This window comes from Ziziphus jujuba, chromosome 6 (assembly GCF_031755915.1).
Source record: "Ziziphus jujuba cultivar Dongzao chromosome 6, ASM3175591v1".
Classification (NCBI taxonomy): Eukaryota; Viridiplantae; Streptophyta; class Magnoliopsida; order Rosales; family Rhamnaceae; genus Ziziphus; species Ziziphus jujuba.
Genome location: NC_083384.1, coordinates 18744713 through 18761426, shown reverse-complemented (window position 1 = coordinate 18761426; position 16714 = coordinate 18744713). Strand labels below are relative to the sequence as shown.

Sequence of the window (16714 nt, the reverse complement as noted above, 5' to 3'; positions counted from 1 at the left end):
TCTGAAATCTGAGGCTCTGTGAATTGAGCATAACTATATAGATCCAAAAAGAGAATGATTAAAGCTTCTTCCAACTTGATTTTATTTTCCTCCCTGCAACCAAACAAAGAAACAGAGCATTTTGGTTCTTCACTAATTAGTAATTAAGGTAAATTATGGGAGTTTCAATTTGGTCTAATATTTTGTTTTTCCTTGCAGATTATAGAAATATATGGCTTCTTCTTTTTCTTCTCAAGAAGAGTACGAGTATGAGGTGTTTCTCAGTTTCAGAGGTGAGGACACCCGCCGTGGTTTTACTGGACATCTGTACGATGCTTTGCATAAAAGGAATATCCGAACCTTCATGGATGACAAAAAAGCTGAAACTGGATGTAAAATTTCACCACAACTTAGTAAAGCAATTATGGGATCCAAGATTTGGATAATAGTTTTCTCCAAAGATTTTGCTTCTTCCACATAGTGTTTGGATGAAGTGCTTCAAATACTTAAATGCAACAAGAATAGAAATGGACAAATAAAAGGGAATGTGATACCCATTTTTTATGGCATAAAACCAACCATTATACGGAAACAAGAGAAGAGCTATGCAATTGCATTTGCTAAACACGCAGAATGTTTTAAGGATAGAATTGAGATGGTGTAGCAATGGAGGGATGCTTTAAATGAAGCGTCCGGTGTGACCGGTCATGATTCAGAAAGTTTTAGGTAACTTTCGCACCTCTTATTATTTTTTGTGGAATAATTAATCATATTTCCTTATGTAAATTAACAATGTTCCATCAATAATTTTGCAAACCATCATTTCCAATGCTTTAAATTTAGTCTTGTTTGTATATTCAGTAAGAGTAGTTCAATTCATTTTACTATCCTTTAGTTTTGAACAAAATTCTTTTTACGGTCTAATTTTATTTATTTATTAGTATTATTGTCAAGTGAGGTTGTGAAAGAATAAATAACAGATGTAGTAATCAAGGCTTGGTATGCTCATTAATACAGAAAGTATTTACATAGGTTACAAGAGATTGAGATAAGACATATGGTAATTAATAACTGTAAGGTGTAGGGATAGAGAGAGATAGAGATATATATATACATGAGAATAGAACGATAAGAGTGCATCCAAAGTTACAATGCGATTGATCACAATAGATTGGGCAAGCATCAAATATCTAAATTGATATTCTAGCAGGTTAACTTAGTTGATAAACCATTTATATTTACACTGTTGGAAAGAATTTTTGTAATTTGTATGTGTGAAAAATTAGTAAAATTATTATTATTATTATTAAGTTTATCCATTATTTTTTTACCCTAAATTTTTTGTATTATTTTTTTATTTTTCAATTTTTTCAAATCATTAATGCATCCAAGATCTCCAAAAACACACTATTTATTGGACAAATAAATATTAAACAAATAGAATTTAGGGTCAAAAATGTATAAACTGTTAGGTTCTCATAATTTCGGTCATTAATGTAACTTTTTGGAATTTAAAGGGTATTAAATGTAGACAATTTTTGTAAAAACCTTGAAATGAACTTTGCCTATAATAGATGATACTAAAATGTGTTTAACCCTAAAAGTTCGTCCAACCCTTTCCAATACAATAAATTAAAAATAAAAATAAACTTTTAATTAGTTCATACGATAGATCTACACGATAGATCTACGGGATACATAGTTACAAAAGTATCCATGCATATACAGATACATAGTTACAAAATTATCTATGCATATATTTTCGATCAAATCTTAATGTGCTCTGTCCTTGCGAGGGAACTCTAGTGGCTATTACCACTGCTTTCTTGGACAATGATCCAAGTTTGAAGTTCCCACCCCAATATAAAAGGGAGAAAAAAAAAAAATCTTAATTTGGTCTCTTTTTTATTCTTACTAAGCACTTAAAGAAGACAAATTAATATTTTGGCTTACCGATTTCAAGGTCAAGACAATGTAATATTTTGGCTTATTAATTTCAAGGTCTAGAAACTAATTAGAAATTAACAAATCATTGTGACAAATATTTTTCACAATTGTGTATGTTCTTCATATATGGTTCTTCTTAGTCACTTCTCTTTGCTTTGTATGTTGGATATATATTACATAAAATTTTTAGTTCACCTAAATTCTTTAGAGGTAACTATATATTCTCTACTTCTGATCTACAACCCGTTCACCACCCCTCCCTCCCCTCCCCCACCCCCCATCGTGTTTTGGAACTATTACTTCTTTTTTAAATCAATCCAATGAGTAGTTAACGATTAAATAAGTATGACAATTGTGGCATAACTTAACATAATGAGTAATGAGTATAAGATTTGAAAAGATGCTTCTTCTTCTTCTTCTTCTTCTTTTTATTTAACACACCATTGGATGAGTTCTTTCAATTACAAGGATAATTTGTCAAAAACATTTATCCGTAATATGACCCTCATAAATGTATATACACACACACACACACACACATATATATATATATATGGTAATCATCTACTCGGCGATTATATTCTGTGTTTACCATTTATATCTAGATAAATCATGTGACGTTCCTGTATAAATTTAACACATGTTTTAAATGCAACATTAGTTTTAGAAAAACTAAAAAGTAATTAAACTTAGCCACTCACAAAACCTGATATTCTCTGCTATTTTTTTTTTTTTTTTTTGGGTTCTTGGCATTGGAAAAAGGGGGGTGGGGGTGGGGGTGTTGGGCGTGGGGGGAGTGATATTGGGTGGTGTTCATTGTCTATGTTTGTTTTTTTACACTAAAAGTATACATATAAATACATGCGTAATAATTATCATTTTACATTATTAACAGTTCACAGTTGGGTTGAAAGATGTAAAAAGCAAAGAAAATCCTAATTCTTTTTGTTATCCCTAAATAGTGCAAATTATTTCCAACCAATAAAAGGACCGGATAATGTTTAGCATCTAATTTTAGAACTTTTTATATAGAGTATTTATTAAAAAAAGGCATAATATTTTTGCGTGTTAAATTTCATTATTTACAAACAAAATAATAAAATTAAACAAAATAATGAAATTTTGACCGGCTAGGGCACTCTAGTAAATGAAACAGATACCATGAACACAATGCATTCGTTTAAAGTAATAAAAGACTTTATTTAACAAATGTCAACAAGTGAAAAAAATAAATAACACTATATCCTTATTAATCGGCAAGAGCAACAATTAATATTGAATAAAAATTCAGATAATCTAGTTATATAACATATATATATATATATATATCAGTTATCTCAAAAAAGAAAAAAATATATATTGAGAATTGAAACCTTCAATTTTATTTTTTTAAATACCTAAATCTATTTCGGAACCTTTGTTGCTAACAAATTGTGTTTGATTTTTTTTTTTTTTTTTTTTTTTTTTTTTTTTGGGTTAGGTATGATCACGAGCTAATTGACAAGATCGTTGATGATGTTTTATTGAAGTTGCCAAAAGACCAATTAACAATTGATCATTTCAAAAAGAACTTGATTGGAATTGAAGAGCGTGTCAAGTATATTGAATCATTATTATGCATTGACTTGAAGCATGATGTTCGCATAATAGGGATTTGGGGCATGGGAGGTATTGGTAAGACCACCCTTGCTGTACTGTGTTTGACATGTATGAATCTTTTTTCGATGCTGGTTGCTTCCTTAAGAATATTAGGGAGGAATCCAAAAGACAAGGAAAAGAGCATTTGAGAAAGAAACTTCTTTTTGGCTTATTAAATGATGAATCTATTCTAATGAAGGACACCCCATCCGAAGTGTCAACTTTTATTCAAAAGCGGTTGGACAAAAAAAAAGTGATTGTTGTTTTAGATGATATGGATGAAATATTATCATTAAAATATTTTCTTGAAGGGCATGAACAGTTTTCTACTGGAAGTAGAATCATTGTCACAACTAGAGATGTGCAGTTGCTTAGGTCAGTCACGGATAAAATTTACGAGGTTAAAGGGTTAGCTTATTTTGAAGTTCTTAAACTCTTCCATAAACATGCTTTTAGAAGACAAATTTCTGTTGCAGTAGACTATGAAGCATTATCAGGAAGAGTGATAACTAGGGCAAATGGCAATCCATTCGCTCTTAAAGTATTGGGCTCTTTCCTTTGCTCCAAGAGTAAACAAGAATGGGAAAGTGCATTGGATAAGCAGGCAATAGATCCAGACAAGGAGATTATTCAAGCATTGAAAATAAGTTATGACGGATTAAGCAAAGGCTCCCAGAATATGTTTCTTGATATTGCATGCTTCATTACCGGTAAAGTTTACAGAGAAGAAGTAGAATACATGTTCAGTTGCAGTGACCATTATGATGCGACAATAGAAATAACTGCTCTTATTGATAAATCCTTATTAACAGAAAGCTGCCCATATGGAAGAAGACGCTTGTCAATGCATGATTTACTAAGAGAAATGGGTCAGGCAATTGTTTGTGATGAAAGCAAAATACCTGGAAATCATAGTAGGTTGTGGACCGCTAATGATGTATGCCATGTATTGGAGAAAAATAAAGTAAGTGCAAATGTATATTGACTTGTGTACATAATATGCTACATATTTAAGAGATTTTCTTATATTGTACCTCTATGTATAACAATGGTCTGTTTTTCAGGGAACTGATGCAATCCAAGGCATATTATTGAATCTGTCTGATCGTGGTATTAAAAAAAATGTGCAAGTGAGCCCTACAGCATTCTCAAATATGTGCCGTCTAAGATATCTTAAAATATATGAAGGAGGCACACAATATGAAAGCAAAATACATGGAAATCATAGTAGGTTGTGGACTACTAAAGATGTCTTCCATGTATTGAAGAAAAATAAAGTAAGTACAAATGTATAATGACTTGTGTATATAAATATACTACATATTTAAGAGATTTTCTTATATTGTATCTCTATGTATAATAATGGTTTGGTTTTCAGGGAACTGATGCAATCCAAGGCATATTATCGAATCTGTCTGATCGTGGTATTAAAAAAAAATGCACAAGTGAGCCCTACAACATTCTCAAATATGTGCCATCTAAGATATCTTAAAATATATGAAGGAGACACACAATATGAAAGCAAAATACCTGGAAATCGTAGTAGGTTATGGATTGCTAAATATTTCCTCCATGTATTGAAGAAAAATAAAGTGCAAATGTATATTGACTTGTGTATATAAATATGCTACATATTTAAGAGATTTTCTTATATTGTATCTCTATGTATAACAATAGTTTGTTTTTCAGGGAACTGATGCAATCCAAGGCATATTATTGAATCTGTCTGATCGTGGTACTAAAAAAAATGTGCAAGTGAGCCCTACAGCATTCTCAAACATTTGCCATCTAAGATATCCTAAAATATATGAAGGAGACACACAATATGATGGGGAATTTGGCCATGGACACTTCCAAGAAACATATAATATATATGCTCCTGAAGGTCTATTTGATATTTCTGATAGCTAAGCTATTTTCGTTGGGATTCATGCCCTTTGAAATATCTGCCAAATTTTAGTCCGAAGAATCTTGTTGGACTTATTATGCGTGAGAACAAACTTGAAAAACTTTGGAATGAAGTCCAGGTACATATGATCGCTTAATACAGTAATCGTCATGTATATATATATATATATATATAGGTTTTATACACATAATGAGATGTTATATGGTTATTTTTAATTATAGTAGACGCATGCAGTTCAGTTGATCCTTTTCTTTTTATTTTTTATTTTTTGGCTTGTGACTGACATGACAGCTCCTTGACCTCGAGAAGCTAAAGAAGATTGATCTTAGTAATTCTGAGCACCTTACTGGAATACCAAATTTATCTGGGGCTATCAATCTTGAAACTATAACACTCCGAGGTTGTAAAAGTTTGGTTCAAGTTGCTTTAAATTTACAAAATCACCCCAAGCTTCAGATTCTAGATTTGAGAGGATGCGACAATCTCGAAGAATGCAGAGATTCTGAAAATATTGCAACAAATAATACAACATTTATAGAAGAAGAGACCTCATCATTAGTTCCCGTTGAATTATATTTCTCAGATTGCAAAAGACTGAGAAGTATACCAGAAAGCATTGGGAAATTGAAATATCTGAAATGGCTGGCTCTTAGTGAATGCCCAAACCTCGAAAAGTTTCCAGAAATCTCTTCAGGCGGTATGGAATGCTTGGATGAGCTTTTGTTAGGGGGAACGAGGATTGAAGAGTTATCCGAATCAATTGAAAATATTAAAAAGCTCAAACACCTAAGTTTGAAGGATTGAAAAAGACTTAAAAGTCTACCGCAGAGCATTTGGAAGTTGAAATATCTGGAAAAGCTGATTGTTCCTAATTGCCCAAACTGGCAGGGAAAGTTTCCAGAAATCTGGGATGTTATGGAATGCTTGTATAAAATTGATCTACGGGGAACAGGGACATGCGTTTGGATGGGCGAGTGTTGGGACAACTGATTGGACCTCATTGGTGCTTCAATCGTAGGAACGTGGACACCCTACAGGCTTCTTTCAGTATATGTTTGATGGAAGGTGTAGGTGTCAATTTGGACATAAAAAAGTGTTGGAAACGCTTCATCTATGACGGATGAACCAAATGTAGATGGTACTGGTGGTGAATGTTCTGATCAAGCAAGTGGATGTCAAAATAATATATATGATGGATCAGTCACATCCTTAGATTCGTTCCCAGAGAATCAAGCTTATGGGACAAGATATCTCTCTTCCGAATGAATCGGTACGTACACAAATCATTATATTTACATATTATTGAATGGTTCATATTAAAAAAAAAAAAAAAAAAACCAACGAAATTCATATTATTTCTCTTAATGAGAATTAATTAGTTCCACAAATCTAAATTCTGAAATCAACCCTTTGTTGATTTAATCTACTCTTGAATCTACAAAAACAAAGGGTAATTGAAAAGAAAATTCAGGTTTTCATAAAAATTTCTAACTTTTAAAATGTATATATGCTAGCTAGCATCACTGTTATGTTATTTATGTTTACTTCTCTTATAATCTTTTTTTTAATCAGACAATGACAACTTGAATATTGATATCTGACCATTGACTTTGTATTTTGTTTTTAATCTACGAGCTTTTCAGGCACCGCAACAGTCTTCTACTTACAGAATTTCTACCATGATCATGCATGTGGGCATATCAAGTATGAATTCCATATTATTAATATTAATGGTTTTCTTTTGTTTCTTGGTACAAAATGCCATATAATTATTGTTGATTCACTGCCTAAAATTAAAGCAGAGAACAAAAACTAATATTCCTGAATTTTGTTTATGGTGTATTACATATGGATGAAATATATGTAGGCATGTAGATTAACATCTATTGATCATTATTTGGTTATCTTGCTCAGTAAAGTCTCTTAAACATATATCTATATATATATATATATATATATTTTTTTTATTATATTTAAATGGCTTTATATGTTTTTTTTTTTTTTTTTTTTTTTTTTTTTGGGGATGAATATGGCTTTATATGTTTTCTAGGCGCATATGTTTAGTGTTTATTATCTTTCACGTGTTTGATAAAATACGTCGGAAGGGGGAAATTCTTGTGTTTTGATAAATTGTTTTGGAAGAACACTTGTAATTACTGGTACTTAAAGAGTGAAGTCAGCTGCAATGCAAGGATCTGTTTTGAATTAATTAAGGGAGACAATGCCAGTTTGTTTAGTTTGTACTTTAAAATGAATTATTCGCATACCAAATGCTTTTCAATCAGCCTTGAAAACTTGGACACAAAGCAGTGGCAATGTTGAATTACCCTCAATTTGCATATATCAAAAGAAATTCTACGGCTTTCTCGGAATGTCCAAAAAGGGAGAAGATGATGACAATATATGAAATATGCTAAAATAGAAATTATTTTTATATCTAATATTTTCAGATGAAGAATGATTAGCTTGAATAATGTCCAGAGAATAATGAGCTTGAATTTCATGAATTTATGAGAGCAGGTTAGTAAGTGTACTTGTCAAGCTGGAGAGAAAGCAATATCACCGCGTTGTTATGATTTTATGTTTTTGGCTATAAAGGCTGTGATCAAACAGACTGCGTGGGGCCCTCACTGACCACATTGGTGGCTCCTCTTTTACTTTGATTCTCAAAGATTCGGAAATGTAAAATTTCAGTGATATGAAATTGTATACTTGCATACTTTTCGTTTTTGTTTCGCTAATTTAATGCTTTATTATTGCTCCTTGATGCTTTCTTATATATTATCAAAGCAAAAATGTCAAATGGAGAGATGAAGAAAACTTCAACAAGATAAATGATTTTCATTGTCATATATATATATATATATATAATTTTAAAGATACATCATGAAAATGGGTTTTACCTTTACAAACTTCTCTTTGCTGCTTCAACTAGATCCTGTTTGCCTCATTTAATCGTAAAGGGAAACGAAGTCAGAGTGGAAGTAGCAAAAAGAAGCTAGGTTCAGAAAGGTTAGTACCTCATTATTCGATACGCAAAACGAAAATGGCTTACTGCTTTTCAAGCCTTCAAAAACCAGGCTATGAAAACTTCCAAAGACAACCATTCTTAGACTAGTCACCACCATTTTTCTGTTAAGAGGAGAGCAAAATACATCTACACTATTTCTTCTAACTCTTCTTCTTCTTCTTCTTACTTTTTATTTATTTATTTAATTTTTTTTATAAGAGATAGGAGCTGGTGTCCAAACCTAACAAAATGCACGCACTTGAACTTATTGATCATTCTGGAAATAAACCAACACAAAGCTGTGATCGAATCTTAGGCTTAACAGTATAACAAGTTTAGACCAATAGCTTTTAGCCCTCAGAGTAGCTACAATCTGGAGAGCACCATGTACACACTTGAGATATGAAAAATCTTTGGATGTCCCATCTTTTCTTACCAACATAAAGCACCTTGCGATACTAAGTTTTAATCACTACAAGAAAAAGAGTTTTTGCAATGAAAAACTTCTAGCTACAAGCTAATTTCGCAACTAAAAAGCTGAAAGTGGAAAGATGATGTTTGTAACTAAAAGCTAAATGCAGCCACTTTCAGCGATAGACTTCTAAATTTCCTCCTGCCAGGAGGACAATTCCCAAAACTTATGACGTCGCTCTTTGCACTTTCTCCACTGAAAACATTAATATATATATATATATATATACACACACATATCAGTAGGTATGAAATATAATAAACTAGTGCCGCCTCAAAGACCATATTTAAAGTCCTTTGAGAGCAGAGAGCAGAGGAAGAGATTATAAATGATATAAATCTTTCATCATATATATTGATGATTTCCGATTAGTACAACTTTGGAGTTTCAAATATACAAATAAGGGATATTGCAACATTCTTTACACTGATTGTGAGTTGGACTCGGCTTTTGCATGATTCTTACATAAAAAGCAATCAAAACCTTGCGCTGCTTGTAAAAGAAGTTAATTATTGGGGCATTCTATGAAATAATAGATCTCATATTAACACTCAAAATTTCTCAAATATCTCTAGATTCAATGCCTGCTTCTGCTTCAGTCAAATTCTCATCATTCTTATTTAACATATACTCGTAAAGCTCCAAAAGTTGATCTGTAAGTGGGTTACGTCCATCATTATATTTGTGGGCGCAGGTGATCTGCCACGCATCATGCCTGAATTGTTCCCGGCTTTTGTATTCCATTTTCCTCACCTTCTCTCTGATGGTACACAGATCCATTGGTCGCTCTATGATGTCCAGGTAATCAGGTGCTTCCTTTTTGGATACCGGTTTTAAGAAAAGATACAATACTTCATATCGATCTTTAAGGTCTCTACAATGCCCTCCAAAATGTTAGACAAACCAACCTGTAGGAAATTAAGAACTTGATATAAATAAATATTCATATACTAAAGCACAATATAGTGATTAAAAAACATGAGTATGTGCTATGACATACCAAGTCCTCCACTATGACTGTTCTTATGCCATCCATAACAATCCTAGAATGTTTGTAATCGCTATGATCTCTAACAAGTAGGAACAATTGAGAGAGAAAGAAAGTCAAATTTTGACTAACAAATAGTTTCAAACAGAATTGCTTGTTGACACCTGAAATATAATCCTTGGACTATTGATGACATTTCATCTGTCGAGGAGGAGTAGGAGATTGATTCGCCTGCTACTAGTAATGCTACGACTGCTGGAGATACAAATGAGCTCATCATCAAGCCTATATGAAATGTCATCCCTGAAGTTGCAGTTGAAGTTCAAGAGATTGTAGAGTCTACAAAGAACACTAAAGCTCCTACTATAGGTCATTCCTTTAACTCCAAAGGCATAAACTTTCTACATCAGAATAACCATCTTACATGCAATTTAGTTTTCTCATTGTTAACCAATTTTTCAATCTTTCCTTCAAGACGTAAAAACTTTATTGTTAATTTTGCATTGTTTTTAAGGATTTCAAGACTGATTCTTACTAGTTAACATTGATTTTATCTTGCTCATCTTTATCATCACTTTTGATAATTTAGTGTCGATTCTAAAGATAATATTTTATGTTAATGGAGCTTGAAGAATTCTATATTTTCTTGTATATTTTGTAAAGAAGTTGATGATAGCTTGAGAGAAAAGTTAGAGGAGAGAAAAACGTGAGCTCATCTGTATTTAATATGTTTTTCAAATATAACAGTAAAAAATGATTACATCATAAAAGCAATTATTACAAATTTATTATAAAGCATAATTTTGTTATTTCTCTCTCTCACACTTGCACACACTCACACTTTTGTTCTTCTAGCTAGTTCTATAACACGTGGCATGTAAGCCACTGTGAAATACACCTATGCAGCTTCATTTATCCATATTTGCATTGATCTCCACGTCAACACAGCAGGTTACATCTCAACACTCCCCTATAACCTTTATGCTGAAACAACTCCAATCTTTTCCCTCAAGTAATTGAATTTGTCCCTTGGTAATGAGTTAGTAAATATATCTGCAATTTGTTCTTTAGAAGCATAATATGTCAAGTCTACAATTCCATCTTGCAAAGCTCTTTGATGAAGTGGTACCTCCTGTCAATGTGCTTGGTTTTCTAATAAAAAACTGGATTCCTTAGTGATGGTGATGGCTGAGGTATTATCACAGTGCAGAGGTGTAGCTTCCACTTGCATTTCACCATAATCTTCCAGCACAAATCGAAGCCAAATTGCCTGTGCAGTTGCTTCTGAGGCACTTATGTATTCTGCCTCAGCAATAGAGAGTACTACACTGTTTTGTTTTACTGAGGCCCATGAAAACACTCCATTTCCAAAACTAAAAGCATATCCAAATGTGCTTCTCATATCATCCACAGATCCACTCCAGTCACTATCACAATATCCCACTAACACAATTTGTTTTCCCATGACATATTCTAAACCATAGTCTAAGGTACCTTTGACATACCTTAGTACTCTCTTTGTTGTGCCTAAATGTTTATTTGTGGGACAATGCATAAACCTTGCTAGAAGACTAGCTGCATACATGATATCTGGCCTTGTAGCTTTAAGATATAAGATACAAGACACTTCCCATAATTTTTTGATAAGACTCTTCATCTGCAGCTCCACTTCCATCTTCTTTGCTAAGTTTATCATTTGCTATCAATGGTGTAAGAACTGGATTGCAGTTTGTTAAGCCAAACTTGCTTAGTAATGCGGAAGCATATTTCTTCTAGTGCACAAAAATGCTTGAACCTGTTTGTATTACTCCCATATCAAGAAAATGATGTAGCAATCCTAGATCTGTCATTTCATACATTTTCATCATGTCTTCCTTAAACCAGTGAAGCATTTCATCATCATTCCCTGTATACACTATCTCATTATATATGGCAACAATCAATATTCCTTTGTCTTCCCTGGTCTTTGTATAAAGTGTGGCCTCACTTTGACACTTTTGAAACCCATTCTCACTGAATATGCATCAATCTCATTGTACTAGGCTCGAGGAGCCTGTTTCAACCCATATAATGCCTGGTGCAATTTATATACTTTATCCTCATGTCCCTCAATGACTAAACCATCTGGTTGTCCTACATAAACCTCCTATTGCAGCACACCATTTAAAAATGCTGATTTAACATCAAGCTGGTATAGTTTCTAGTTTTTGAGCTGCCAGACCCATCAATGTCCTAATAGTATCGAGTCTAGCAACAGGAGCAAAGGTCTCATTGAAATCTACTCCTGGTTTCTGTGCATACCCTTTAGCCACTAATCTTGCTTTGTTCTTTTGAAGTGAGCCATCTAGATTGAGTTTAGTCCTATATACCCATTTGACACCAATTATAGGCTTATTTGTTGGCCTGTTCACTAACTCCCATGTTTTGTTTTCTCAATCATTCTCAACTCATCTGCCATTGCATTGACCCAGGACTGATCTTGTGTTGCCTCATTATAATCTTCAGGCTCAATGATACAATTGTTGCATTTTGCCAAAATATCGGTCAAACTCCTCCATTTTACTGGTGTATGATCAAATTTAGCATGCATCTCATTAGTTTCAGTGTGTGTAGAACCCATACCTATGCTCCTATGTGTATTCAAAATGTTCCTTCTACTGCTTGTAGCCTCTATTGAATAAAGTACACTTTGTGCTGACCTTTCTGGTGTATGGTAAGCATCTTCGAATACTGAATTCACCTCTTTTGAAGCTTTACAATCATCCCTGGTTACTGAAATTAACCTTCCATCATCATCTCTCTCACCTTTCTTCCAATCCCATGAATTTTCTTCATCAAATACAACATCCCTTGATAAAATCAGCCTTTTAGCTATAGGATCAATTACCCTATATTCTTTCTCACAGTTCCATAACCAACAAAGATTCCTTTAATACTTTTAGGATCCAATTTCGGCCTTGTTTCAGTAGGCATATGAACATAACAAAGAGATCCAAAAATTTTCAAGTGTGTAACACCAGGTTTTCTTCGACTATAAGTCTTAAAAGGAGTTATATCATTCAAGGCTCTAGTGGGACATCTATTTAACATATACACAGCTGTACAAACAGCTTCTCCCCACAAATAGTAATGTATCTGTTTATCATGTAGCATGGCCTTGGCCATTACAACTACCACTCAGTTCTTTCTCTCGACCACCCCATTCTGCTGAGGTGTGTAGGCCACTAACATTTGTCTTTGGATTCCCTCAAATTCACAGTATTTTACAAATTCAATAGATAGAAACTCTCCTCCTCTATCACTCTTTAAGCATTTAATTCTAAAACCACTTTGTAATTCAACCACTGCTTTAAATTTCTTAAAACAGATGAAAGCTTCTTATTTGTTTCTTAGACAGTATACCCAAACCATGCGTGTACAATCATCCACAAATAGCATAAAATACCTGTTTCCAGCAAATGTTTCTATCTGCATTGGCCCACTTACTCTCCATGCCCTATTCTTTTGAAAAACCTCTCTTTGCTGCTTTCCAAACTGACATCCTTCACAAATCTTCATAGTTTATTCAAGTTTTGGTAACCCCAAAACTATATCTTTCTTCTGTAGCACCAACAATGTATTTAGATGCAAGTGTCCCAACCTTTTATGCCAAGTTCCCATGCTTAGGTTAGTTTGAACCCTTAGAGCAAGCTGTTCACTTGATGTCATTGTTAATGGATAGCATCTGTTTGTCTTTGCTTTGACTTTCACAACCAGATTTTTCAATGTAGGTCCATCATAAGCATGACACATTCCTCCACCAAACCTTAGATAATAACCATGCTCATCCATTTGACCAACACTCAATAGATTTTCTTTCAAACTAGGTAGATATAATACCTCTTTGATATGTCTTTTTCCCTTGTCAGTGTCAATCACGAGTGTCCATTTCCCAGCTATGTTCTCTAGTGTTCCATTAGGTATTTGGACCCTTCCAAACAAATTTCTCTTAACATCAACCAATAAATTGATATTCCTTGTCATATGGTTGCTGCAGCCACTGTCTATGTACCATTCATTGCTTTTGCTTGAGCCATCAATCTCACTAGCTGCATAGAACATATTCCCTAACAGTTCCATTTGATTTGTACAATTGGCTTTATGAACATTCCTTCCATTTGTACACTCTCTTGGCCAATGTCCAAATCTGTCACAATTATAGCATTTTGGCTATCCTTTAAACCTACATTCTCCAAAATGGTATTTACCACAGTTTTAACATTGTGGTTTTGAATTGTCTTGACTACCTCCAACTTGCCATTTATTTCCACCATGGACAGTGTTTGCAACATGTGTGTTTGTCATTTGAGTTCCTTGAAACCTTTTTTGAAATCTCTGCTTAGGTTCCCATTTCTTCTCTTTTGAAGACCATAACCTCTGAGACTTAACTACATTAGCTTGTGTTACTCCCTTATTCTATATTTTGGAGTTCACAGACAATGTAGAAAATGCTTTCTCTGTGGAATCAGTAACTTACAAGTCAAGTGTCTGCTCTTGACTCTTCAAAATTGCTATTATTTCTTGAAATTCCACCGATGTCAAGTCCTTAGTATTTTCTATCACCAAATGTAACACCCCGTCCCAAATCGCACCGAAATCCGTGCACGTTGACCGAGTGGGTCAAAAGTTGACTTTTTTTCCAGTTGGAATCTCCAGTTGACCAGGGTATCGTGGCGAAGTGCATGATGCCCCGAGTTCGTAGACTAGTAGCACGTCAAAAACGAAGCTACGGTTTGAAAGTTATGGGCAAAACAAGTTGAGGTGCAAACAGTCCAAAAGGTGCCGGGAGTTGACATTTTCTTGTGGTGTAATGTTGTTTTGACTCTTGTATGGTTGTAAAGTACTCGTCGATACAAGTTCATAGACTACCGACACGCTTAAATCGGACATTTGGTTAAAAAGTTATGGACATTTGAAATTCACCGGATACCGTAATATTTAATTATATCTGCCTTAAGTGCACAGTGATGCCACGTGTCATCACCTAATTGGTCCACATGGAATGAACAGTGTCACACGGTGGCTTTTATTTGACAAAAATCTCAGGGAAGAGAGAGAAAGAAAGAGAGGAGAGAGAGAGAGAGAGAGAAACCGACCGGCCGTCGGAATTTTTCAAATTTTCTGGCCGATTCACCTTACACGCGCAAGCCAGACGGAATCCTCTCCCCATTTCTGGCAAAACCCCAAAATTTCATGGCCGTTGGCCGCCAAACGCACCCGGATCGAGGTGGCGAAGATCGATGGCGATTTTTCCCTCCACCGCCGGCCACCGCCGATTGACCCCTTTCCGGCCATTTTCCGGCCACACGCACCAGCCACGCCTCACCACCTTCTCAAGTCCGGCCTACCCACCAAATTTCATGGCCACCGGACCTCCGACGCGCCGGGATCGGAGCTTTTTCCGGCAAGGGGCCGAAATTCTTCAAACCCCGATTTCTCCGCCGTCCGGCCTCCGTTTGCCTCACCGCTGGTCCCGTTGGATTCCTCTCCCCTCGATCTACAATTCTGTAAAAAATCTTAGCCAACGGCCACCGCACGCGCCGCCGCCGGCGACCGCGGCGGCTCGCGGGAAGTTACTGTTCCGGTGAGTACCCATTTGCACCGCCGATCCCTCCCGACTGTGTTCGACCTCTTGAACCGAATTCAGCATCCGTTTCCACCAATTCGCGACGGTTTTGGAGAATTGCGAAGTCGAAACCCGAAAGCTTTCCAGCGAGATTCCAACCACCTCGGGTCCGATCACCGGAAAGTAAGACCGGATTCGTGATCCTCATCACTCGAGCTTCGATTTGGTATATAACTCGTAACTTTTAGATATCGTTTGGTGTTCGCTCCCCGGGTACCCATTTGGGAATTATCCGAATAAAATATTAATATATTTGGTTGGTATACTGTGGATGTTTTAGGTGCGCGTACGAGTAGTGAAGTTGATCCTGTGGAGGATCTTAGCTGATTTACGCGCTTAAGGTGAGTGACCCACCTTCAAAAATAATTTGGGCAATTAATTATGTTTAATTGGTATTTGAATTATGCTCATGTGGTATGATTTAATTATTATTTTATTGTGATTTAATTTGAATTATTATGCATGAGCAAAGTATATTTCGTTAATAATCGTACGTGGTTTTAAGTATTATTTTTCGAGCATAATTGGGTTAAATATTTTATGAAAATATTTGTTTAAATTGGTGGTTTAATTGTATAAATTATGCCCGTGGTATTTTAATTGTTGAATCTCGTGTTACGAGAAAATTATGATTTATTTGTTATTGATGTTTTCGTACCGGATTGTGAAAAGGAAATATGTGGGATGGTATTTTGTGAAAATGTGGTATATTTCCCACGGTAAATTTTGGAAAACGGTACAGTTGGTTTAATAATTATTTTAGACGCATTCATACAGTATTTGTGTTCTGGTATATGTATATGTGGTTCAGCGCGCAAGTATTATTATTCACCCCTGAGTTGCCATTGGATCATGGGCAGGTAAGTTTGTTATTGGCCACAGCCGCCCCCCTCCTTGGCCGAGATGATGGTTTCAGCAGCGGAACTGTCGGGACACCGAAGTGCCGTTTGCAAGTTTCTTTCTTTAATCTCCCCCGCCAGTCGGTGCTCAGGACGCTGGGTATCGGAGGGCATCACTGGTATATGGTGTGGTGCGTCAAGTGTAATTTTCAAATAAAGTTTCAAACCCCAAAGGTGTTCAAAAATTATTTATTATAATTATTACAT

The 16714-nt window shown here is 34.9% G+C and overlaps 1 protein-coding gene across 1 annotated transcript; it reads left to right on the top strand.

Annotated features, from left to right (window-relative positions):
- The first annotated feature begins 3838 nt into the window (after positions 1-3838).
- Positions 3839-6277, top strand: LOC132804037 (disease resistance protein RUN1-like). Its single transcript, XM_060817918.1, has 5 exons — positions 3839-4528; positions 4629-4694; positions 5254-5319; positions 5472-5591; positions 5765-6277. The coding sequence occupies exons 1-5, from the start codon at positions 3839-3841 to the stop codon at positions 6275-6277; spliced, it is 1455 nt and encodes a 484-aa protein (XP_060673901.1).
- Positions 6278-16714: the final 10437 nt, after the last annotated feature.

Bases quoted from the DNA above. Each gene is read 5' to 3' on its own strand.
- LOC132804037 (XM_060817918.1), top strand. From the start codon at position 3,839: ATGGATGAAATATTATCATTAAAATATTTTCTTGAAGGGCATGAACAG. The intron at 4,529-4,628 runs GTAAGTGCAAAT...TCTGTTTTTCAG, and splicing joins ATGTATTGGAGAAAAATAAA to GGAACTGATGCAATCCAAGG. The intron at 4,695-5,253 runs GTGAGCCCTACA...TTTGTTTTTCAG, and splicing joins GTATTAAAAAAAATGTGCAA to GGAACTGATGCAATCCAAGG.